Below are 24,332 nucleotides of genomic sequence, written 5' to 3'. Positions count from 1 at the left end.
CGAGGATTGAGAGCTGTGCGCAGGGTATCCTTTCCTACACCCTTCTTGAGACTGTCCCGCTACCCTATCCCTTATTTACGAGACTTTCCAGATCCCTCGATCTGCCTGTACATACCGCTGAGATCCAGCAACCTTTATTCCTGATAAAGCCTAAGAACTTATCCTCTTGTGTGGTGTCCGTTTGTAGTGTTGTGGTTACTCTACTGTACGATCCTAGGAGGGGGCCCTCGCTCAGGAGGCCTCTCGATAACGCTCGGCTACTTCTCGACAGAGAGGTGGACCTAGGGGTGGTCAGTCAGACATCTTCTGCCTTCCCCGGGATCGCCTTTCTAACAATCACCAACAGGAATGGGCCGAGCAGATGACCATTTGTCCCTCCTGTTGGGAGCGTGGGGTGGCCTCTCTACACTATGAGTAGCTGTAGGGTGTGACTGATGAGAAAGAAGACTGTGCAGTGCAAAAATTGAATGCAACTAAAATAAAAAAGTGTGTTAAAATTGGATTGGAAAGTGAAGAACAAATTTATTCGGATAATGCTTCCTCTTCCAACATTAAAAATAGTCAAGACAGGTAAAGATATACACTGTCTAATGGTGGAACGTGGTCAACATGTTTCAGCAATTCACGGCCATTATGCCTTGCTTTCTTCAGGACCTATTTGAAGACTATGGCTACTGCAGCAAATGAATACCAAAACGTGTAATCAAATTGTGAAATAAATAAACAAATAGTGAATCAATAGACAGACTGGCACAAATATCACCTGGAACTCCTAGGTGCAATGTCCCGTCTCCTCTTACAATTTCAGTTATTCACCGAATTGTAAGGTGTGAAGACCTCACCCCACCTGGCAGCGGCTCAGGGCAAAAGTGAAGCACCGCTCTTTCAGTCGGTACTTCAAACCGGCATCTGTGCCGACTGGGGAGGGACCAATGGTCATCTGCTCGGCCCATTCCTGTTTGTGATAAGACATCTTGGTGTGTGTGTGTGTGGGTCTCTCACGGAACCCCAAATGATGAAGGGCGGTTCCGAGTGGTGACTGATGGGTGTTCAAGACCATCCACAGGTTTGGCTTATCTTACTAGTTTTATAAGAGTCAGGGTGTAGCTGCTGGTATCAGTATCTAGTCCCAGTCCGAGTACACTTGCCACTATTTGACCCTCTGGTACCTTTGTTGTTATGAGTATACTGTAGGGAATGTATCCAGAGCTCGGTCGTTAAACTTTCCCTTGGGTCCCCTCCTAATTGTGTTTGTGTAGTTGTTCCGAAAAGTCTCCCCAAACTGCGGATTCAATTCAGTTCATGTGAGCCAGGCGCGTGCACATCGCCAGCCACATCCCACACCATGCCTCGGCATCAGACTTGAAAGGAAGCCGCTCCCCCGCCCCACTCCGCGCAATGCCAGAGCTAGTTTTTCTCGCTTTTTATTTGGTGTTCTTTGCGGCCCATGCTTCATTCCACCTACCACTTTACACTGACTTGTTCACTTTCCTCCCATTTCTATCACCTTCCCTCAGTCTCCTCCTTCATGTATTCCTCTTTGTCAATCTCCGTCTCCCATTCTTCATCTTCGATGCATCTTTTATTTTCTTACATGCTTTGGTGTACTTTCTCCTTTCTTCCCCTTCCTCCATATTTTCTACAACTTTATCACCTGTATTCTCATATCTTCTTTATTACTGCCTTCCTTATTTGATTTCCTCTTCTTCATTCCACCTTCCTTGTTCTCGCTCCGGTTTTCTCTTTCTTACCTCATTCCTCGTTCTTTCCAACATTGCCCCATCCTCTTCAGTCAATATCTCTGTGCTTCTGCTTTTCTCCGTCTCTACTTCTGCTCATTATTTCTTGTGTCCCCAATGTGCAGCTTCCCGGCTTTATTCCTTCCATTCTCTTCTTTCTATCCTGTTGATCTTTCCCCTCTACTCCTTCCACCCTGCATGCCTGCCTCGACTGCTTCCTTCGTTTTCGCGCTTTATTTCCGTAGTCTGTATTCTGTCAATCCACTTCTGTTCTCCTCCCTCATAACCCCCTCCTCCGTTTATCCCTCTCTTCGCCCCTCCTCCTTCTTCCTTATCATATTATTTTCTTCCTCCTCTCCTTTCCTTCCTCGTCTTTCCCGCTCTTTCTTGCTTCCTTGGTTCCTCCGTCCCTGTCTGTGTCCAGCCTTCTCTCCCTGGTACCTCAGACCTTTCCAGCTGCCTCCCGACCACCCTGACAGTCGGGAGCTGGTGCCTGTGGGTACAGAGTCTGGCTTGGCGTGATTTATGCCATTGGTATAACAGCAGACACACTGCAGTCCATCACTGCAGTCCCCCCCCGATTAAAATTCAGCTCCGGCCCCGACTGCAGCACTCCACAAATGGAATATTCTACATAATTTCCGAAAATGCTTGTTTATCTGGTTTAAAAAGTGACCTTGTGTGATGTAACTAGTGTTCATTTAAAGCGCTGCAATACCTTCCGATAGGGTTCGTGCTAAATAAAAGTGCAGAAAAAACACAAGACAAATCGAACGCTTTAAAGCAAGAAAGGAACACCTCGGTGGGTGAATCACCCAGCTGGTGTCACAAGGCCCCCATAGGCAGAGCGGAAATTTCTTGCCATCCCCACCTCTGCTCATTATCCAGAGGCTACCAGGCCTTACAGTAACACCTCGTCACCCAGAATACCCTCGGCCCCCTCTCCAATCTCACACCTCAGCAAAGAGCCTTTGATCAGCATTAAACAGGCGAGTGCTCCCCCCTGGGGCGCTACCTCCGGGCATAAAACACATTATACACCACCTTGAGTGTACCCGTTCTTTGAGGTAGACAGTACCATATAGGAGAGGTGCAAAATAAGTGTATAATCTTGTTGTAAGCCTTTATTACTGCAGGACATAATCAGGGTTTCTTTGCTACAACAGCTTGAATTATATACAACACTACATTGGGCGCTAAAAACTGGAAAAAAATCACATTGGAATGTTTAGAACCCAAACTGCTCAAAATTACTCAAAACGTAACCATGAACAAATCAATTTACACTGGAAGAATACTGACGCATTTGCTGTGCTTAATACAAGCTTTAGTTTAATAAAAAAAAAAAACTTAAAACCGGTTTGCCCATAGGCAATTAAAACAGAAGTGGAATGCATGCAGGGTGAACGAACTGCTCAACTTTGCGGAAAATTGTTCTTAAAGTCCACCAATGCAGTGTGCTAAAGTGTTTGGTCTTTCAGGGCAGTTTCTCAACTACTTTTCATCAGTGGTTGTTAAGTCCCCAGAGTAATCATTTGGGTCAGCAGCATCATCCGCATCTGCACTTTCTGCCTCCACATTATCTGCTCCTCATTTTCATCGTTTTCACCATCAATGTCCTCCTTTTCGTTTTGCTCATTGTCTTCATCATTCGCATCAGTTGTTTCCTCAACTACCGATTCTCCCGTTTGTTCAACGATTTCAAAGGGATTCTCACCCTAAAAGTAAACACAAGTTTTAAACCATCTTTAGCAAAATTCTCCAGAACAAATGCACACTAACTATTACAAAAGTAACAGCAAAAGTCTTGTGTACAGTGCAAGTAAAGAACTCAGATTTCAGATCACAAAAAAGCAGAAAGAATATATTATTAGAAAAGGCATCTTACAACAGGGAGAACATATGCAGGACTTATAAATTTTAGAGTATGTCCAGACAGACCATAGGATGGAAAAATCCATGCCAGGTCTATGAACGCCCATGAGCTCCGAGGAGTCCTTGTACAGAGGGGGCGATGACTGGAATATTGAGGGTGGGCTTCACATTTCCAAGAAATTCATTTCCTGCGAAACTACAATTTTTTGGGTGAAACTCAGTACGGAAGAAGTGTTATTTGCAAAGCTGAGGAAGGAGTACACAGATCTGAACATTCAATATGCAGTGTGAGCCCTGGTGGCAGGAAGGGTGCAAGTGCATCCACAGCATTACAGGCTGCAAGCTAATTGTTGATGGTAATTAACTTATCCGTTTGCAGCATGTGTACCTGTTTGATTTAATTAATGATTTTATTTAATGTGTATAGCGCTTGAATCACCCCCAGGGGGGTATCTCAGCGCTTGGAAGCACAGCATAGGTCATGGGTACTCACAAACGTTCTCTCAGGGGCCAAATTTACACTGTGGTTTGTGTCTGAGGGCCGCACCAGTGGGGTCAGTGGGGTGTAGTGTAGTTCCTATATTCCCAATAGGCTCTGCGCATTGGAATAATATCTTCAATAGTATAGACGTAGGACAGAGGTTAACTAGGTCTTCTACTGACTATATTAGACTTAAGTTTTGTGTGCCAGCTAGCTCAGAGTTCACTAGAAACTTTCTCGAATAGGCGAGGAGGATTTTAACCTCCCTGGATAGACAAGAAGGGATTTAGTTTCTGACAACCATAGAACACGACAACTTTGCTCTCCCTGATCAAGAGTACATCTCTAGAGTCGTGTGAAAACAAAAGACAGCTATTTTACTCAGTCAATACGTGCATTCTTAGTTTCACCAGATTGTAGAGAAAAGAAGAGACGGGCGTTTTCAATAAAAGGTGTTATTTATTGATCAGTCTCTTTTCTCATACAAGAGAAATGAATCGCTACAATTGCAATACTTAGGGTTAAGTAGAATGCATATAGTAAAAGCAGGATTATAAAATAATACTGTAAAAGCATTGATATGGTTTCTTAGCCATATGATACTTTAAAATGGATAAAAGATATACATACATATATACATTGACTAATCGTCAATGGTGCTTCTAACTACGCCTACCCCGGTGTACCTGACCTAAGCCTAATACGTGGGAGGGAGTAAGTAAGTAGCAGTTTAAGTTAAGTTTGTTTTGCCAAGAATCTGACTCAAGAATTCTCTGTAAGGTTTTAGTCAGTTCAGTACCTGGGATTTAGAATGCTGGAGGGCTGGTATCTCTCTCTCAGGACTCGGTATCCCAGTCACCCGCGAGGGCAAGCTGGAAACGCACCGGGACTTGACTGTTGGGTTATTTAGGATACTTGTAGCAATGAGTACGCTCTCCCTTTTTATTTGTTCCTTGTAAGCCTGGAATTTTTTTTAGATAAATAAACGTTAATTTATACACATACTGCTAGTTCAACTACAATAACTTGGTTGGAACCTAGAAGAGAAGGCCTTCAATGTGGACAGAAACCCTTTAGAAACTACTCTGCCACCAGGGTGTGCCAGATAAGCGTTTAAAAAACACCAGGGACTCTTATTAGGGAATGACCCGCAATCTCGCTCCCTCCACAAGCAAGCAATCAAACCCCACCAAGCAGGCCGTGACCTGAAACCCTCAAGGGAAAAGAGCACAGCCAAGAGACAAGGCGAGCAGGACTCCAAGGCAGACTGCAAGGCAACGGGTTACACCGAGTCTGATTGAATGGTTTGAAAAACCTCTGGTAGATTTTCTGAAGACAAATAAAAAAACATTGTCATTTACAATGCAAATAGATCAAAGTCTCTCAAATGCGAGACCTTTGACGCACTCGTGCTTTAGCTGTAAACATCGTAAGATAAAGACAAGGAGGTGCAATTGCTTCAAAAGCAAAGCTATAGAAAATAAGCATTTGCAATGCAATAGGTCTCGCAGCATTTAAGTTAGAGTTACTGGCATTGTAAATGACAATGCTTTGCATAAATTCTTTTTTGGTGTCCGTGTGTGCATGGCAGTGGTGGTGTGTGTGTGCATGGCAGTGGTGGTGCAGAGATGCAAATCAAAGTATCATGAAACAGCAGCCTCTGAATTTAATGGAATGTCGGCAGATAACAGAACCTTAGCAGAGATGAACTGCCAGCAGTGTTTGGTCCACCAGCCATGTTTAGAGGCAATGTATTCAGGTTTACTCAAGAGAAGTGCCTTGTAGCTCACACAACACACTTCGAGGTGGATTATGAAATGGAGAGGGAACTCCTGTAATTATTTCAAAGAAGGGCAAACAAGCTCACATTGTCTGTTGTTGGCGATTAGAAAAGCGACCGCGTAAGAGAAACTTTGACAGGTGTTAATGAGAACTGTGAGAGAGTAGTGTGGGGCCTCATTGGGCAAATGATAAGACAAGTACCTGGAACGTGAACCACAAATGTTTAAGATGAAGGGCAAGCTTTATAATGTGCTTTAATGTAAGCTGGGACTCCGATGTCTGTGCTCTTTTCTGGACATGCCCTTTGAAGGACACAGATTGGTCAATGAGAGAGCCGAAGGATTTGGAAAAAAATGAAATAGGGAGAAGAGGCCATCCAATTTCAAAGACATGCCCTTCACATTGACAAAGCCTTTATTTTGAGATACCCATAATTAATATTATAACCACCAAACTGCCCAATTATTTCAACTATCAAACCAATACCAAGGTGTTGGCGATGTGAAGGTCTGTAATTGTTAATGACGTGATGGATTGCACTGACATTCATATAGAGCCACTCTCACACAGACAGAGCGCCCCACACACACACACAGACACAGACAGAGCGCCCCACACACACACACAGACAGAGCGCCCCACATCGACAGAGCCACACACACACAGACAGAGCCACACACACACAGACACAGCCGCACACACACACAGACACAGCCGCACACACACACAGACACAGCCGCACACACACACAGACACAGCCACACACACACAGACACAGCCACACACACACAGACACAGTCACACACACACAGACACAGCCACACACACAGACACAGCCACACACACAGACACAGCCACACACACAGACACAGCCACACACACACAGACAGCCCCCCACACACAGACACAGCCACACACACACAGACAGCCCCACACACACAGACACACACACACAGACACAGCCACACACACACAGACACAGCCACACACACACAGACACAGCCACACACACAGACACAGCCACACACAGACACAGCCACACACACAGACACAGCCACACACACAGCCACACACACAGACACAGCCACACACACAGGCACAGCCACACACACAGGCACAGCCACACACACACAGACATAGCCACACACACACAGACAGCCCCCCACACACAGACACAGCCACACACACACAGACACAGCCACACACACAGCCACACACACACAGACACAGCCACACACACACAGACACAGCCACACACACACAGACACAGCCACACACACACAGACACAGCCACACACATACAGACACAGCCACACACACACAGACACAGCCACACACACACACAGACACAGCCACACACACACACAGACACAGCCACACACACACACAGACACAGCCACACACACACAGACACAGCCGCACACACACACAGACACAGCCGCACACACACACAGACACAGCCACACACACAGACACAGCCACACACACAGACACAGCCACACACACAGACACAGCCACACACACAGACACAGCCACACACACAGACACAGCCACACACACACAGACACAGCCACACACACACAGACACAGCCACACACAGACACAACCACACACACAGACACAGCCACACACACAGACACAGCCACACACACAGACACAGCCACACACACAGACACACATACAGACACACACACAGACACAGCCACACATACAGACCCATCTTCTCACCTGCACAATGGAAAGGACAAAATAGCACACAGGCTTCGATCAAACACCTTCCAGATTAACTGCCCAGAATGCAGCAGCACGCACAGCTTCAGACCCAGCACTTACCCACCAAATACACTTCCGCCACAGAAGCAGCACTGGCTGCTGAGACTAGCCAGCCACCAGGGTAAAACCAGACAGAGCAGATGTTCTGAAGTGGCCGCTACCCACAAAACAAGGAGGCCACCAATTTCCAGGACATGGCTCACCAAGACTAACTATTAGTCAGTCAAAGCTCTAGCCTGTAGAAGGGGCAATCCAAAAACCACTTGTAACCCAACCGTGTCCCCGTCCTCCCTCGCCCCAAAAGAATGTACAGTTAAATGAGATTGATAGGACACTTTGTTAGGCTGAAACAGGGCACATTAACTGTAATATCCAGACGCGGGTAGAAATCTAAGCTCGGAATCAGAAAGGGGGGCCCTGAACACTGCAGGGGGGCTGGGGAGTTCAGCAGTCAATTATACTCTGCCTTGAAAATAGTACTGTGCCAAAATGGCCTCTTACCCAGAGTGACTAGTACATGTCGCAACTCAGCGCCCATCACAGAGCCATTGGCTTCTTTGTCGAAGACCCTCAGCCCCTCCACAAAGTCATCGTAGGTACCCTGGTCCTTGTTCTTCGCAATTGTCTGCAGCATGGGCAAGAACTCGTCAAAGCCAATCATCTTGGTGTTAAGCTCTGGGAAGGAGAGAAGAGTTCAGAGGAGCAGTCACCGGCTGCAGCAGCGTGCCAGGCTGGCGAGTACACATTAACAGTGACAAGCTTTAAACAATGTGATCGTCCAAGTTCCCCAAAACCCCCCTACCACCTCCAGTCAGGTTTTTGTCCCATCCCAGACTGCCAATGAATATTACTGATATGGTCCATCTATCAACTGTGAACGAGGCAGAGATCTCCAATTCAATGTGTGGCACAGGGTAAGAGCTGAGGGCAGAGGGGTAAGAGCTGAGGGCAGAGGGGTAAGAGCTGAGGGCAGAGGGGTAAGAGCTGAGGGCAGAGGGGTAAGAGCTGAGGGCAGAGGGGTAAGAGCTGAGGGCAGAGGGGTAAGAGCTGAGGGCACAGGGGTAAGAGCTGAGGGCACAGGGGTAAGAGCTGAGGGCAAAGGGGTAAGAGCTGAGGGCACAGGGGTAAGAGCTGAGGGCACAGGGGTAAGAGCTGAGGGCACAGGTAAGAGCTGAGGGCACAGGTAAGAGCTGAGGGCACAGGTAAGAGCTGATCTGCCACGATTGTCACATTTTATGTAATATCCTAAATCAGATACAAGCAACACGTTGCGTCCAAGTGAAAGGGGCCCATTAGACTCTAATGGAAGCCTAAGGTTTAGTAATAATAGCCAACTAGGATATAGTGAGCACTTCTGACTTGCCCCCTAGGTTCAATGCACCACAGACATAATAAGCCCCTGGGTCTCATCGTAACAGACTTTGCACTCTGAAATACACCTTAAAATGTAGCTCCTTCAGATTCACCCAAGTTAATTTTCAACTGGGGGGTGCTCTGGTCCACGGATGAGTGGCGTGTGCTCAGATCCAGGGGTGAGTGGCGGGTGCTCTGGCCAGGGGTGCGTGGCGGGTGCTCTGGCCAGGGGTGCGTGGCGGGTGCTCTGGTTCAGGGGTGCGTGGCGGGTGCTCAGATCTAGGGGTAAGTGGCGGGTGCTCAGGTCCAGGGCTGAGTGGCGGGTGCTCAGGTCCAGGGCTGAGTGGCGGGTGCTCAGGTCCAGGGCTGAGTGGCGGGTGCTCAGGTCCAGGGCTGAGTGGCGGGTGCTCAGGTCCAGGGCTGAGTGGCGGGTGCTCAGGTCCAGGGGTGAGTAGCGGGTGCTCAGATCTAGGGGTGAGTAGGGGTACTCTGGTCCAGGGGTGAGAGGCGAAACCTAAAAAAACAGAAGCTGTCTATCTAGAAACATACCTTTTTTGACCGCATTGCCATTTGATCCAGGTTTTCTCAATTTAGGTTTTTTGTCGACAAACGCCCCTCCAATGGGTTTATTAAGCGATTGCATCATCTTTCTTTTCATCCACCTTCCAGCAGGCCGACCAAATACCAGATTTGTCTGGTAGTCGACAACAATTCCAGGTCTCTGCATACCGCCATAATCCTGCAAATTGATAACATAAAATTAGCAGAGAGTATGCAGATAAGGCAAGTTACATGGTGTGCAAAAATGTGTTAACAGTTTTATAATAATGGCAGGCATAATCCAAGAACCAATGTTGGGTGGTCAAGGAATTCGTCGGCTAAGCAGCAATTGTTGCCATTCTGGTAGGTGTAGATACTTCTTGGCTACAATTCTGAAAACTGCAGTAAGGACACTGCTGTACAGGTTTTCATTTGCATTAGTGAGCTTGAGAAATAAAGAAGATAAAATGCTTATAAACATGTGTGTGGTTGTGTCTGGTTGCGCGTGTGGTTTGGTTGTGTGTGGTGTGGTTGTGTCTGAGAGAACAGGGAGTTAGAGAAGGAGGCGGGGTGAAAGAGAACAGCAGATAAGCACAGTAAAAGAGAACAGGGAGTTAAAGAAGGAGGTGTGGTGGAAGAGAGCAGCAGATCAGCACGTGAGAAAAGAAGAGAACAGGGAGTTAGAGAAGGAGGCGGGGTGGAAGAGAGCAGCAGTTCAGCACGTGAGATGACAAGAGAACAGGGAGTTAGAGAAGGAGGCAGGGTGGAAGAGAGCGGCAGTTCAGCACGTGAGATGACAAGAGAACAGGGAGTTAGAGAAGGAGGCAGGGTGGAAGAGAGCAGCAGATCAGCACGTGAGAAGAGAAGAGAACAGGGCGATAGAGAGAGGGAGGGCGAGAGAGAGAGAGGGAGGGCGAGAGAGAGAGAGAGGGAGGGCGAGAGAGAGAGAGGGAGGGCGAGAGAGAGAGAGGGAGGGCGAGAGAGAGAGAGGGAGGGCGAGAGAGAGAGAGGGAGGGCGAGAGAGAGATGGGAGGGCGAGAGAGAGATGGGAGGGCAAGAGAGAGAGAGAGAGAGGGCGATAGAGAGAGAGGGCGATAGAGAGAGGGCGATAGAGAGAGGGCGATAGAGAGAGGGCGATAGAGAGAGGGCGATAGAGAGAGGGCGATAGAGAGAGGGCGAGAGAGAGAGCGAGAGAGAGAGCGAGAGAGAGAGAGCGAGAGAGAGAGAGCGAGAGAGAGAGGGCGATAGAGAGAGAGAGAGATAGAGAGAGGGAGGGAGGGCGATAGAGAGAGAGAGAGAGAGAGAGAGAGCGATAGAGGGAGGGCCATAGCCAGAGAGAGAGAGAGACAGGGCGATAGAGAGAGGGAGAGCGAGAGCGATAGAGTGAGAGGGAGAGAGGGAGGGCGAGAGAGGGAGAGAGAGAGGGCGAGAGAGAGAGGGCGATAGAGAGAGGGCGATAGAGAGAGGGCGATATAGAGAGAGAGGGCGATAGAGAGAGGGAGGGCGATAGAGAGAGAGGGAGGGCGATAGAGAGAGAGAGGGAGGGCGATAGAGAGAGAGAGAGGGAGGGCGATAGAGAGAGAGGGAGGGCGATAGAGAGAGAGGGAGGGCGATAGAGAGAGAGAGGGAGGGCGATAGAGAGAGAGGGAGGGCGATAGAGAGAGGGAGGGCGATAGAGAGAGAGGGAGGGCGATAGAGAGGGAGGGCGATAGAGAGAGAGGGAGGGCGATAGAGGGAGAGGGCGATAGAGAGAGAGGGCGATAGAGAGAGAGGGCGATAGAGAGAGAGAGAGGGCGATAGAGGGAGAGGGAGGGCGATAGATAGAGAGAGGGAGGGCGATAGAGAGGGAGGGCGACAGAGAGAGAGAGGGAGGGCGATAGAGAGAGAGGGAGGGCGAGAGAGAGGGAGGGCGATAGAGGGAGGGCGATAGAGAGAGGGAGGGCGATAGAGAGAGAGGGAGGGCGATAGAGAGAGAGGGAGGGCGATAGAGAGAGAGGGAGGGCGATAGAGAGAGAGGGAGGGCGAGAGAGAGGGAGGGCGATAGAGAGGGAGGGCGATAGAGAGGGAGGGCGATAGAGAGAGAGAGGGCGATAGAGAGAGAGAGGGCGATAGAGAGAGAGAGAGGGCGATAGAGAGAGAGAGAGGGCGATAGAGAGAGAGAGGGAGAGATAGAGAGAGGGAGGGAGGGAGGGCGATAGAGAGAGAGAGAGAGGGCGATAGAGAGAGAGGGCGATAGAGAGAGAGGGCGATAGAGAGAGAGAGAGAGAGAGAGAGAGAGGGAGGGCGGTAGAGAGAGAGAGAGAGATAGAGAGAGAGGGCGATAGAGAGAGGGAGAGAGGGCGATAGAGAGAGGGAGAGAGGGCGATAGAGAGAGGGAGAGGGCGATAGAGAGAGAGAGGGCGATAGAGAGAGAGAGAAAGAGAGGGCGATAGAGAGGGAGGGCGATAGAGAGGGAGGGCGATAGAGGGAGGGCGATAGAGGGAGAGGGAGGGCGATAGAGAGAGAGGGAGGGCGATAGAGAGAGAGGGAGGGCGATAGAGAGAGAGGGAGGGCGATAGAGAGAGAGGGAGGGCGATAGAGGGAGGGCGATAGAGAGAGAGAGGGCGATAGAGAGAGAGGGAGAGAGAGGGCGAGAGAGAGAGAGAGGGAGGGAGGGCGATAGAGAGAGAGAGAGAGAGAGAGGGCGATAGAGGGAGGGCCATAGCCAGAGAGAGAGAGAGACAGGGCGATAGAGAGAGGGAGAGCGAGAGCGATAGAGAGAGAGGGAGAGAGGGAGGGCGAGAGAGGGAGGGCGAGAGAGGGAGGGCGATAGAGAAAGAGAGGGAGGGCGATAGAGAAAGAGAGGGAGGGCGATAGAGAGAGAGAGGGAGGGCGATAGAGAGAGAGAGGGAGGGCGATAGAGAGAGGGAGGGCGATAGAGAGAGAGAGGGAGGGCGATAGAGAGAGAGGGAGGGCGATAGAGAGAGAGGGAGGGCGATAGAGAGAGAGGGAGGGCGATAGAGAGAGAGGGAGGGCGATAGAGAGAGAGGGAGGGCGATAGAGAGAGAGGGCGATAGAGAGAGAGGGCGATAGAGAGGGAGGGCGATAGAGAGGGAGGGCGATAGAGAGAGAGGGAGGGCGATAGAGAGAGAGGGAGGGCGATAGAGAGGGAGAGAGGGCGATCGAGAGAGGGAGAGAGGGCGATAGAGAGAGGGAGAGAGGGCGATAGAGAGAGGGAGAGAGGGCGATAGAGAGAGGGAGAGAGGGCGATAGAGAGAGGGAGAGAGGGCGATAGAGAGAGGGAGGGCGATAGAGAGAGAGGGAGGGCGATAGAGAGAGAGGGAGGGCGATAGAGAGAGAGGGAGGGCGATAGAGAGAGAGGGAGGGCGATAGAGAGAGAGAGGGAGGGCGATAGAGAGAGGGCGATAGAGAGAGAGGGCGATAGAGAGAGAGAGAGGGCGATAGAGAGAGGGCGATAGAGAGAGGGAGAGAGGGCGATAGAGAGAGGGAGAGAGGGCGATAGAGAGAGGGAGAGAGGGCGATAGAGAGAGGGAGAGAGGGCGATAGAGAGAGAGAGCGATAGAGAGAGAGGGCGATAGAGAGAGAGAGAGGGCGATAGAGAGAGGGAGAGAGGGCGATAGAGAGAGGGAGAGAGGGCGATAGAGAGAGGGCGAGAGGGCGATAGAGAGAGGGCGAGAGGGCGATAGAGAGAGGGAGAGAGGGCGATAGAGAGAGGGAGAGAGGGCGATAGAGAGAGGGAGAGAGGGCGATAGAGAGAGGGAGAGAGGGCGATAGAGAGAGGGAGAGAGGGCGATAGAGAGAGGGAGAGAGGGCGATAGAGAGAGGGAGAGAGGGCGATAGAGAGAGAGAGAGGGCGATAGAGAGAGAGGGCGATAGAGAGAGAGGGCGATAGAGAGAGAGGGCGATAGAGAGATAGGGCGATAGAGAGAGAGGGCGATAGAGAGAGAGGGCGATAGAGAGGGAGAGAGGGCGATAGAGAGGGAGGGCGATAGAGAGGGAGGGCGATAGAGAGGGAGAGAGGGCGATAGAGAGGGAGGGCGATAGAGAGAGAGAGAGGGCGATAGAGAGGGAGGGCGATAGAGAGAGAGAGGGCGATAGAGAGAGAGGGCGATAGAGAGAGAGGGCGATAGAGAGAGAGGGCGATAGAGAGAGAGGGCGATAGAGAGAGAGGGCGATAGAGGGAGAGGGCGATAGAGAGGGAGGGCGATAGAGGGAGAGGGAGGGCGAGAGAGAGGGAGGGCGATAGAGAGAGAGGGAGGGCGATAGAGAGAGAGAGGGCGATAGAGAGAGAGAGAGGGCGATAGAGAGAGAGAGAGGGCGATAGAGAGAGAGAGGGCGATAGAGAGAGAGAGGGCGATAGAGAGAGAGGGCGATAGAGAGAGAGGGCGATAGAGAGAGAGGGCAATAGAGAGAGAGGGCGATAGAGAGAGAGAGAGGGAGGGAGGGCGATAGAGAGAGAGGGAGGGCGATAGAGAGAGGGAGGGCGATAGAGAGAGAGAGGGAGGGCGATAGAGAGAGAGGGAGGGCGATAGAGAGAGGGAGGGCGATAGAGAGAGAGGGAGGGCGATAGAGAGAGAGGGAGGGCGATAGAGAGAGAGGGAGGGCGATAGAGAGAGAGGGAGGGCGATAGAGGGAGGGCGAAGGAGAGAGAGGGCGATAGAGAGAGAGGGCGATAGAGAGAGAGAGGGCGATAGAGGGAGAGGGAGGGTGATAGAGAGAGAGAGGGAGGGCGATAGAGAGAGAGGGAGGGCGGGCGATAGAGAGAGAGGGAGGGCGATAGAGAGACAGGGAGGGCGATAGAGAGAGAGGGAGGGCGATAGAGAGAGAGGGAGGGCGATAGAGAGAGAGGGAGGGCGATAGAGAGAGAGGGAGGGCGATAGAGAGAGAGAGGGCGATAGAGAGAGAGGGCGATAGAGAGAGAGAGAGAGAGAGAGAGAGAGGGCGGTAGAGAGAGAGACATAGAGAGAGAGGGCGATAGAGAGAGGGAGAGAGGGCGATAGAGAGAGGGAGAGAGGGCGATAGAGAGAGGGAGAGAGGGCGATAGAGAGAGGGAGAGGGCGATAGAGAGAGAGAGAGAGGGCGATAGAGAGAGAGAGAGAGGGCGATAGAGAGAGAGGGCGATAGAGAGGGAGGGCGATAGAGAGGGAGGGCGATAGAGAGAGAGAGGGCGATAGAGAGGGAGGGCGATAGAGAGGGAGGGAGGGCGATAGAGAGAGATAGAGAGAGAGGGAGAGGGAGGGCGAGCGAGAGAGAGAGGGCGATAGAGAGAGAGAGAGGGCGATAGAGAGAGGGCGATAGAGAGAGAGAGGGCGATAGAGAGAGAGGGCGATAGAGAGAGGGCGATAGAGAGAGAGAGAGGGCGATAGAGAGAGGGCGATAGTGAGAGAGAGAGGGCGATAGAGAGAGGGCGATAGAGAGAGAGAGAGGGCGATAGAGAGAGAGAGAGGGTGATAGAGAGAGAGAGAGGGCGATAGAGAGAGGGCGATAGAGAGAGAGAGGGCGATAGAGAGAGGGCGATAGAGAGAGGGCGATAGAGAGAGGGCGATAGAGAGAGGGCGAGAGAGAGAGAGGGCGATAGAGAGAGGGTGATAGAGAGAGAGAGGGCGATAGAGAGAGAGGGAGGGCGATAGAGAGGGAGAGCGATAGAGAGGGAAGGCGATAGAGAGGGAGGGCGATAGAGAGGGCGATAGAGAGAGAGAGGGCGATAGAGAGAGAGAAGGCGATAGAGAGAGGGCGATAGAGAGGGCGATAGAGAGAGGGCGATAGAGAGAGGGCGATAGAGAGGGCGATAGAGAGGGCGATAGAGAGAGGGCGATAGAGAGAGAGAGAGAGAGAGAGAGAGCGATAGAGAGAGAGAGAGGGGGCGATAGAGAGAGGGCGATAGAGAGGGCGATAGAGAGAGGGCGATAGAGAGAGGGCGATAGAGAGAGGGCGATAGAGAGAGAGAGAGGGCGATAGAGAGAGAGAGGGCGATAGAGAGAGGGCGATAGAGAGGGCGATAGAGAGAGGGCGATAGAGAGAGGGCGATAGAGAGAGGGCGATAGAGAGGGCGATAGAGAGGGCGATAGAGAGGGCGATAGAGAGAGGGCGATAGAGAGAGAGGGCGATTTATAGAGAGAGATAGAGAGAGGGAGGGAGGGAGGGCGATAGAGAGAGAGAGAGAGGGCGATCGAGAGAGAGAGAGGGAGGGCGATAGAGAGATAGAGAGAGAGGGCGATAGAGAGAGAGGGCAATAGAGAGAGAGAGGGAGGGCGATAGAGAGAGAGAGAGAGAGAGAGAGAGAGATAGAGGGCGATAGAGAGAGGGCGAGAGAGAGAGAGAGAGAGAGAGAGGGCGATAGAGGGAGGGCCATAGCTAGAGAGAGAGAGAGGGCCATAGCTAGAGAGAGAGGGCGATAGGGAGAGAGAGGGAGGGCGATAGAGAGAGGGAGGGCGATAGAGAGAGGGAGGGCGATAGAGAGAGGGAGGGCGATAGAGAGAGGGCGATAGAGAGAGAGAGGGCGATAGAGAGAGAGAGGGCGATAGAGAGAGAGAGGGCGATAGAGAGAGAGAGAGAGGGCGATAGAGAGAGAGAGAGAGAGGGCGATAGAGAGAGAGAGAGGGAGATAGAGAGAGATAGAGAGAGGGAGGGCGATTGAGAGAGGGAGGGCGAGAGAGAGAGGGAGGGCGAGAGAGAGAGGGAGGGCGAGAGAGAGAGGGAGGGCGATAGAGATAGAGGGAGGGCGATAGAGGGAGGGCGATAGAGAGAGAGGGAGGGCGATAGAGAGAGGGAGGGCGATAGAGAGGGAGGGCGATAGAGAGACAGAGGGAGGGCGATAGAGAGACAGAGGGAGGGCGATAGAGAGACAGAGGGAGGGCGATAGAGAGAGAGGGAGGGCGATAGAGAGAGAGAGGGAGGGCGATAGAGAGAGAGAGGGAGGGCGATAGAGAGAGAGAGGGAGGGCGATAGAGAGAGAGGGAGGGCGATAGATAGATGGAGGGCGATAGAGAGGAAGGGAGGGCGATAGAGAGGAAGGGAGGGCGATAGAGAGGAAGGGAGGGCGATAGAGAGGAAGGGAGGGCCCTGGAGTATTCTATTTACTCACGAAAACACAGTAGTTTATTAATTTGAATGCGGATGTGCTCTAATTTGTAAGCCCGAGACGTGATTCTGTATGTTTTCTGTATTAATGCCTTTGTGTAATTGACATACAAAATAGACAAACAAAGCGGTATAACACATGAATATTCAAGAACCCCAATTCTACTACTCTCTTGTAGCCCAACAAACAAATCATCAGAAAATTAAGCAGAGTTGAGGGGCATGCCAGGTAGAGATCCATGCCACACAAGCGTCCGGTGGGGATGTATGGCATAATTACAGCACCAGGACGCCTCAGCGACCCATCATATTCAGAACACTGGTACTCACAACAGCAAGGAGGTAGGGAGAACGGTGGGACGGTAACTACTGCACACAAGTCTGTCTTCGTTTTGAACAAGAGATCGGCTTCTTTTTAGACAAGCAACCATCCTCAACTTGTCCCAAGTACAATATCACTCCTAATTGGAGTCCAAGGAGAAATAAAGTTGGTCGTGTCTCGGTTGCAAATTCGCAACCTTGACCGCCCCCCAAACTTGGGGGCTTATTTACAAGTCCCTTGCGCCACTTTTGCGTCATTTATAACATAGGAAAAGTGACGCAAAAGTGGCGCAAGGGGCTTTTAAATCTGCCCCTTGGTATTTAAGTCACCTGCACTTCTGTTGAACGTTGTAATACCTAAGAAAGGATTCTACTCTAATGTGAATTAAAATCTCCCGAGCTGATGCCGCAGCCATTCCTTTGAAGGGGAGGCTGAGGTCAGTCAGGAGAGCTGCTGGCTGCGCCCGGTGCCGCCTGCACAGCCAGTGACCGTAGCCGGTGCGTCGGACCATGGCTCCCCGCTCCCCACAGGCCCCTCCCGGCGCGGCGCCGCTGCACTCATCGGTGTCCAGACGCACCACATGGGGCAGCCAGTAGGAGCTGATTGTTGGTGAGCTGGTCCAGGGGCAGCGAGGCCGAATTCCAGCGCACCTCCTTGAGCGGGGGCACGGCGGCGGCGGGCTCCATGCTCCCGGGCGGGGGAGAGGTGGCGGCAGCCCCGGGCTCCCCCGTCAGCCGCAGCGGGACATGCTGCTGCTGCCACCGGTCAAAGCAGGGTCGCCTTAGCCACGTCCGCCCGTAGCGCTGCCCCTCTGCCGCCGAGGCTGCCTCTGGTAGGAAGCGCCAACGCAGCGCCTGCCAGAGCTGACTAATCACAGCGGCGGAGGAGCTCGCGCGCGCGACATGGCAACGTAGAACTGGCCCCACCCACACTTGCGTAAATGTGTGCACAAACAGGGGGTACAGTCCCTGACGGGCGGGGTAGTGAGACGTCATGAAAATTATAATGCGCATGCGCACCATTAGTGCGCATGCGCACAACGATGAGGGGACACTGCCACATGGGGGACAGTGGATTATAGAACACCGGCATCGCGGGTGCACCAGCCCCCACCCGCTCTCTGTGGTGGGGCATGCCCCGTCATGTCACAATGACACAGCGGGCGCGCCTGATCACTGATTGGACCCAGGGCTCCTCAGTGACCCGTAAGTGATTGAATCACTTCTTGGTCACTGGGAAGCAAAGGCCGGGCTGGTTAGAAGCTGCCTGGCTAGCTGAGGGGTTAAAAGGCCGGGGAGCGCGGGAGTCTGCCTCTTAGACCCCGTGCTCCACGGTCTGCTCACCCAGCCTCTAGGAGGCTGTAATTCTTTTCTTTTTCTGTTTCCTGTTGCAGGTCGTTGTGGAGAAGACAGGCTCAAGAACGGAATGGCGGTGCGGGTTTATTTTTTCCTTTTCTTGTCGTTGCCCTCTGCAGGTTCGTTTGGTGGACGGCGGTGGACAACAGGAGAGCGGTAGCCAGCGATTTGTTTCTTTTCAAGGAGGCTGCGCGATCGTGAGAATCTATTCGCGGAGCCGGTCCCGCCAACATTTCTGGGCAGACGTTTGGTTTAATAAGGCGCACACGCGCGCTATAAAGGTACCGCGAGGGGGAGTCTTGGGGTCTAGGTTGTGCAAGCGGGGCAAGCCGCCAGAAGCGGGAAAAAGTCTTGCCAGTTTTGCATAAGTTTGTGCAAAAAGAGAACATTTTGTGGAGCGAGCGGGGCGGCATTTAACCCGGTTTACAGCACAAGTGTGTGAGGGTCTGAGAAAGAGGCGCTCTTGCGAAAGGTACTTCGAGACAGATTTAAGGGGCATTCCTCCAATAAGGTGCCAATTTAAACCTGGTTTGTGTCAAAGCAAGGTGATTTGGGGCACATTAAGCAGCAGATTTTACCGCTTTTAGTGGGCATTTGAGTCTCTATATTGTCTAAGGGCACAGTCAATTGCGGGCTTACCAGGGCAAGTAACATAAAACTACAAACGCGCTTGGTGGGCAATATTGTGTCACCTGCGAGGTACATGAATGCGGGGTACTTGACTGCATAATTTCTAGTAGTGTGGGGCGGCGTTCACGTTTTCACGTGGATTAATACTGATTGTCTTGCAAAAGTATTGACTTGGTAAGAGATTATTGTGCGGCAATTTTTCATGCAAAGTGTGGGGGGTGCATTTATGGATTGGTATTAATTGATAATCTATAATGTTCTACTTGTCACGTCTACAGAGCCCAAAGTTCAAAATACTCACAGGTCTCCTCGGCCGACGCAGCACTGTGGAGGGGTAGGAGGACATCACTTGAAAGAGGGCACAAACAGGCCTGCATTTCACAGCTTCAGTGGGTCACCGGGCTCGAGATTACTCGACCAACACCCAGGTTAGCTGGTGTGGCGCGGCACTAGTTGCGTGGTGCTTACGGCCGGTTTGTGTACCCCCAACGGTGCTCAGGTAAGGACCTAGACAGGTTCCAGGCCAGGCAAACTGTGTGGGGAGACTCTCAGTGAGAGAAATCAATTAGGTAACAGATAACATTGTGTTCGCGGTGTTATTGATTATCAGTGTATAAGTTACCTTGCAATTGTTGGTGCAGGAGCTATGGCCAGTAGGCGTGGCGCGAAGCGTTCCCGCATGGAACATATGATGGAGTCAATGATGCATAGGATGGTGACAATGGATAGGAGATGGGCAAAGGTAGAAAAACTGGGGCAGAGCCTTGCAGAGCTCAGACAAAGAGTGGAAGGGCAGGGTGAGGCGGTGGGCAGGCCTAAGTGAACCATAGTGCCCCCAAAGCCCAGGGGTGAATTGGATCCACTCCCCGGGCGGGCTAGGCCCAGGAAGGGGAAGAATCAGGACAAAGCCCCCATGCCATGTCAGCTGCTAGGGGAGATTCCTTCGGGTGAGGGTCCCTCAGGAGTTCTGGGGGCAGGAGTAACTCCAGTGAGCCCTACACCTACACCAGTGATCCCTACACGTATTCCATTGGTCCCCCTCCTAGACCAGTGGTGCCCAGGCCAAGTCCAGTGGCTCCCGCACCAATCCCGGTGGTCCCCACATTAATCCCTGTGGTGCCCACACCTAGTCCAGTGATACCGGTACCGAGTCCTGTGGTCTCCACTCCCGCCACAGTGCCAACAGCCAGCAATCAGGTCCCACAGGAGCTAGTGGCACCTATAGCGCCAGTACTCCCTTGGCTCGGAAGGGGGGGATGTTGCCAATGTCAGTGGGGCAAAGGAAGTAGGGGAGGACCCGTTGGCAGAGGCAAAGAAGTTGGTGGCGAAGATTATCGCAGCTCCAAGCGGGACGCAAGGCGAAGGGCTGGGTACTCCATCTCTCCCACAACTAACAGGGGTGGTTACGTTAGCAGGAGACAACAAAGAGGTGCCAGCGAGCAGCAATGGAACAGACAAGGTGACTGAGCCAGCTGGAGTGGTGGCAATAAGTAAGGAAGTGACATTGCCATTACTGGGTGCAGGGGTGCTACCCACAGGAAGGGAACATTAAGCCAGACATGTATCATGCGAAGTGAAAGATTTGAGAAGGTCTGGTGCTTACATTAATATTTTCTCCCTACTGGTGGATGATAGGGAAATGGAGTATTCAAGGAAACAGAAAGATTGGATGATGCCTTGTGAATGGCGCGCTGAACTGTTGAAATTCAGGGTAGAGGAGAATTTGAGCAACTGGATTAGGGCCTTCTCTGTATTCATGGCAATAATAGCTGAGCGTTCACCTGATTTACAAGCAGAGATGGCTTGTTATCAGAGCAGGATTACTATGTCTCATGACAAGTATGAGGGCGTAGGGTGGAAGGATTATGACATGATTTTCAGGAAGGCCAAAGCAGTTGACACATCACTTTCCTGAGACCGAGTCGACACGCTCTCATGGTTGGATCAGTTTGGTCCCGGGCAGCCAGGTAACGCAGTCCAACAATTGAACAAGGGTCACACATTTCAAGCGTCACAGCCCTTTCAGCCACCCCAAACCATGGGTACGGCCCCTAGTCGGGGGACAGGGGGGAGGGGGGGCGGAAAGGGACATGTTGGGATTTTAATAGACGGACATGCACAAGAGCCCAAGTCACTTGTAAGTTCAGACATGCATGTTCTATCTGCAACAACCCTTCTCACCCAGAATATAAATGCCTCAAGAAAGCAGGCTATAGGGGAAAGAAGAAACAGGATTGAGGAGGGGACACAACTGGTAACACACTCACCCATTGATGTTATGGCTATGACTCCTTGGTTAAATAGGTACCCAGATCATGCCACGGCTAGGACTTTACAAGAAGGGTTTTTGTATGGCTTCAGGATTCCTGCATTTGATTACATAGGGACACCTGAGTGTAAAAATCAGCTTTCTTTAAGGACCAACCCGGGGGTGACAGCTACAAAAATTGCAAAAGAATTACGCTTAGGCAGAATAGCTGGTCCTTTTGACCACATCCCTGTGCATAATTTTGTTCGCCCCTCGGAGTGGTCCCAAAGAAGGAGGAGGGGGAGTTCAGGTTGATTCACAATCTGTCAGCCCCTAGAGGCAAATCATTAAATGACGCCATCAATGAGGAAACCTGTAGCCTGAAATATGCCTCCTTTGATCAGGGAGTGGATGTGCTAAGGGTTCTGGGCCCCGGGGCCTTGCTAGCCAAATCTGATATTGAGTCTGCCTTTCGGCTGCTGCCTGTACACCCTCTGGATCATCACCTTCTGGGCTTTAAATTACAGGACAAATTCTACATGGCTATGTGCATGCCCATGGATTGCTCTGTTTCCTGCGCTTACTTTGAAAAATTCATTTCATTTTTGGAACGGGTTTTAAGACAGGCGACAGGGCACCAACATGTCATGCATTATCTGGATAACTTTCTCTTTCTGGGGGGAGGTGGGCTCCCGGGAGTGCACTTGGGCATTGCAGGAATTTTGCGTGCTCATGCGTGCCTTTGGGGTACCTCTGGCGCCGGGGAAGACGGTGGGTCCAGCAACCACAATTGAATTTTTAGGCATTGAGTTGGACTCAGTACAGTGGTGTTTCTGGTTACCTAAAGAAAAAATTGTGAAATTTAGAACGGCACTGCAACAATGCTTGGTAAAAGAAAAAGTAACCTTGCATCAGCTACAACAGACAGTGGGTCAGTTGAACTTTGCACTAAGAGTCATACCTATGGCACGACCATTCTCCCGCTCCATCTCACAGGCCATGACAGGTCTCCAAGAAAAACACCATCACACAAGACTGTCGTCTGAAGTTCGCCAGGACATGCGTATTTGGATGGCATTTCTGGAGGGTTTCAATGGCAGGGTAGTGTGGCCGGTCCTCCCACTACTTCTGCAGAGTTGGGTTTATGGACTGACGCTGCGGGCAGTTTGGGAATTGGTGCCATACTTGGGAACGAATGGGTGGCACAACATTGGCCGGCTTGGTGAATGAAGAATGGTGTCACAGCCAACATTGGTTACTTGGAACTTTTTCCTATCTGGGTAGCACTGACTGTTTGGCCTGACCATCTGCGCAATCAATCTGTGATTTTCTGGTCAGATAACATGACAGTGGTAGAATGCATCAACCAACAGGCAGCACGGTGTAAAATTATCCTCCGCCTGCTGAAAGAAATAGTATTGTTGGGTATGAAATTGAACAAACAGTTTAAGGCTAAACATGTCCCGGGGGTGTTGAATAATGCTCCTGACGGACTCTCTCGCTTCAAGATGCAGGTTTTCAGGGAACACCTACCCTCTGTGGAGGCAACACCAACACTCTTCCCGGAAGTACTCTGGCAGATTGGCGACCCCAGCTACAGAACCTTGTGGCAGCTAGCCTAGCTCCCAAGACCAGGGAAGCTTACGAAGGGGGCGTTTTTTTTCTTACTGCGTTTTTCTGGGGCAGGATTGGGTGGACAGCTGGCATGAGACAGTGACATTCTTCCAGTACTTAGACACTTTGAATATGGATGGGCGATCTGCGACAACAGCCAGGCGACATGTAGCTACAATCTCTTTCTTCGCTCAAGTCAAGGACACCTGGGACCCCACAAATAGTTTAATTGTTAGAAAGGCACTGAAGGGGTGGCGGCGCCTCCAGGGGGCTGCTCCTGACACGAGATGCCCCATTGGGATAGAGCTGCTGACATCACTGCTAGCAGCCCTTGGTGGCATTTGGAGCTCAACAGGGGAAGTGTTGCTATTCAGAGTCTCCTTTTCACTAGCTTTTTATCGAGCATTCAGGGTAGGGGAGCTGGTGGCGTGCAATAAGCAGGACGTGCAAGGTGGGCTCCAGCTGGAGCATGCAAGGATACAGGCCAACACTTCACTAATATCCATTACAAAATCCAAAACAGACCAAGAAGCCCGTGGCAATAGGATAGTACTTTACCGCGCACGGGATAATCCTTGCTGCCCAGTGATGCAGCTAGAAGCGTTCCTACGACAGAGGGATAGTGCAATGGGGGGAGCACTACTAATACATGCTGACGGTACCCCCCTTACCAGATTCTAATTTAAAAGGGTATTGGACATGGCGATAGACAGAACAGGTTTGGATCCAAAGTGCTTTGGAACACATTCGTTCAGAATAGGGGCTGCCACGGAAGCAACAGCTAGAGGTTTGCATAGCAACAGTGTGAAGAAAATTGGGAGGTGGTCCTCCAATTGTTATAAGCTCTATGTGCGGCTACATATGTTGTGAGTGTGGCATTTTGTATTGGTACTGATGCCTGCCCATCTTCTGCTTACATTTCAGTTTCTAAACCTGTCACGCAGGGGGAAAACTGGTGTCGGCGCACCAGCAACAAGATACATCAGAACGACGGGCACATCCACAAGACACAGGAGCACATGTTGTTTGGGTCATTGGTCATTTGTATGTAAGACGTGTGAATTCAGTTTTTCTTTCAGGAAATTAAACACACAGAGCTGAGCAGGATGGTTTTACGGTATCTTTCCATGGAAGAGGGGGTCTCTGCCTTAGTCAGTTCAGGGGTTTCGTTACAGATCTGTTGAGTAGACACGGGGCTCCTCCCAGGATAGTTATCTTACTCTTGGGTGGGAACGACCTGGTGAATCTGGGTAGGAGAGGCATGATTGAGGACATAATCTCGGAAATGGGGTGGTTAGCTAAGACATGCCAGGGCTGCACCATAGTTTGGTCTCAGATGGTACCCAGATTTAAATGGAGGGGGGGAGATTCTGTGAAAGCATTGAATCACTCAGTAAGGAGGATCAACAATAAAATAGGGAAATTGTTCAGGTCTCCTCAGCTACAGACGATCGCACATGGGTGTATCAGGGGGGAACCGTGCTTCTTAAAAGACGGGCTCCACCTTACTAGGATAGGTAATGAAATCCTGTTAGAAAAT

The 24,332-nt window shown here is 51.2% G+C and overlaps 1 protein-coding gene across 1 annotated transcript; it reads right to left on the bottom strand.

The window, feature by feature from the left end:
* Positions 1-2,848: 2,848 nt before the first annotated feature.
* On the bottom strand, positions 2,849-10,079 carry LOC144753327 (myosin light polypeptide 6-like). Its single transcript, XM_078641063.1, has 3 exons — positions 9,553-10,079; positions 8,152-8,325; positions 2,849-3,457 (listed from the first exon to the last, which is right to left on the bottom strand). The coding sequence occupies exons 1-3, from the start codon at positions 9,728-9,730 to the stop codon at positions 3,453-3,455; spliced, it is 357 nt and encodes a 118-aa protein (XP_078497189.1). The 5' UTR covers positions 9,731-10,079; the 3' UTR covers positions 2,849-3,452.
* Positions 10,080-24,332: the final 14,253 nt, after the last annotated feature.

The sequence above is a fragment of the Lissotriton helveticus genome, chromosome 5_1 (genome assembly GCF_964261635.1).
Source record: "Lissotriton helveticus chromosome 5_1, aLisHel1.1, whole genome shotgun sequence".
NCBI classification, from domain to species: domain Eukaryota; kingdom Metazoa; phylum Chordata; class Amphibia; order Caudata; family Salamandridae; genus Lissotriton; species Lissotriton helveticus.
This window is presented reverse-complemented; position numbering and strand designations above follow the sequence as displayed.

Excerpts from the sequence above, each read along its gene's own strand:
- LOC144753327 (XM_078641063.1), bottom strand. The coding sequence starts at position 9,730 with ATGCAGAGACCTGGAATTGTTGTCGACTACCAGACAAATCTGGTATTT. Across the intron at positions 8,326-9,552 it reads TGGCAATGCGGTCAAAAAAG|AGCTTAACACCAAGATGATT; the intron begins GTATGTTTCTAG and ends TCTCCTTCCCAG.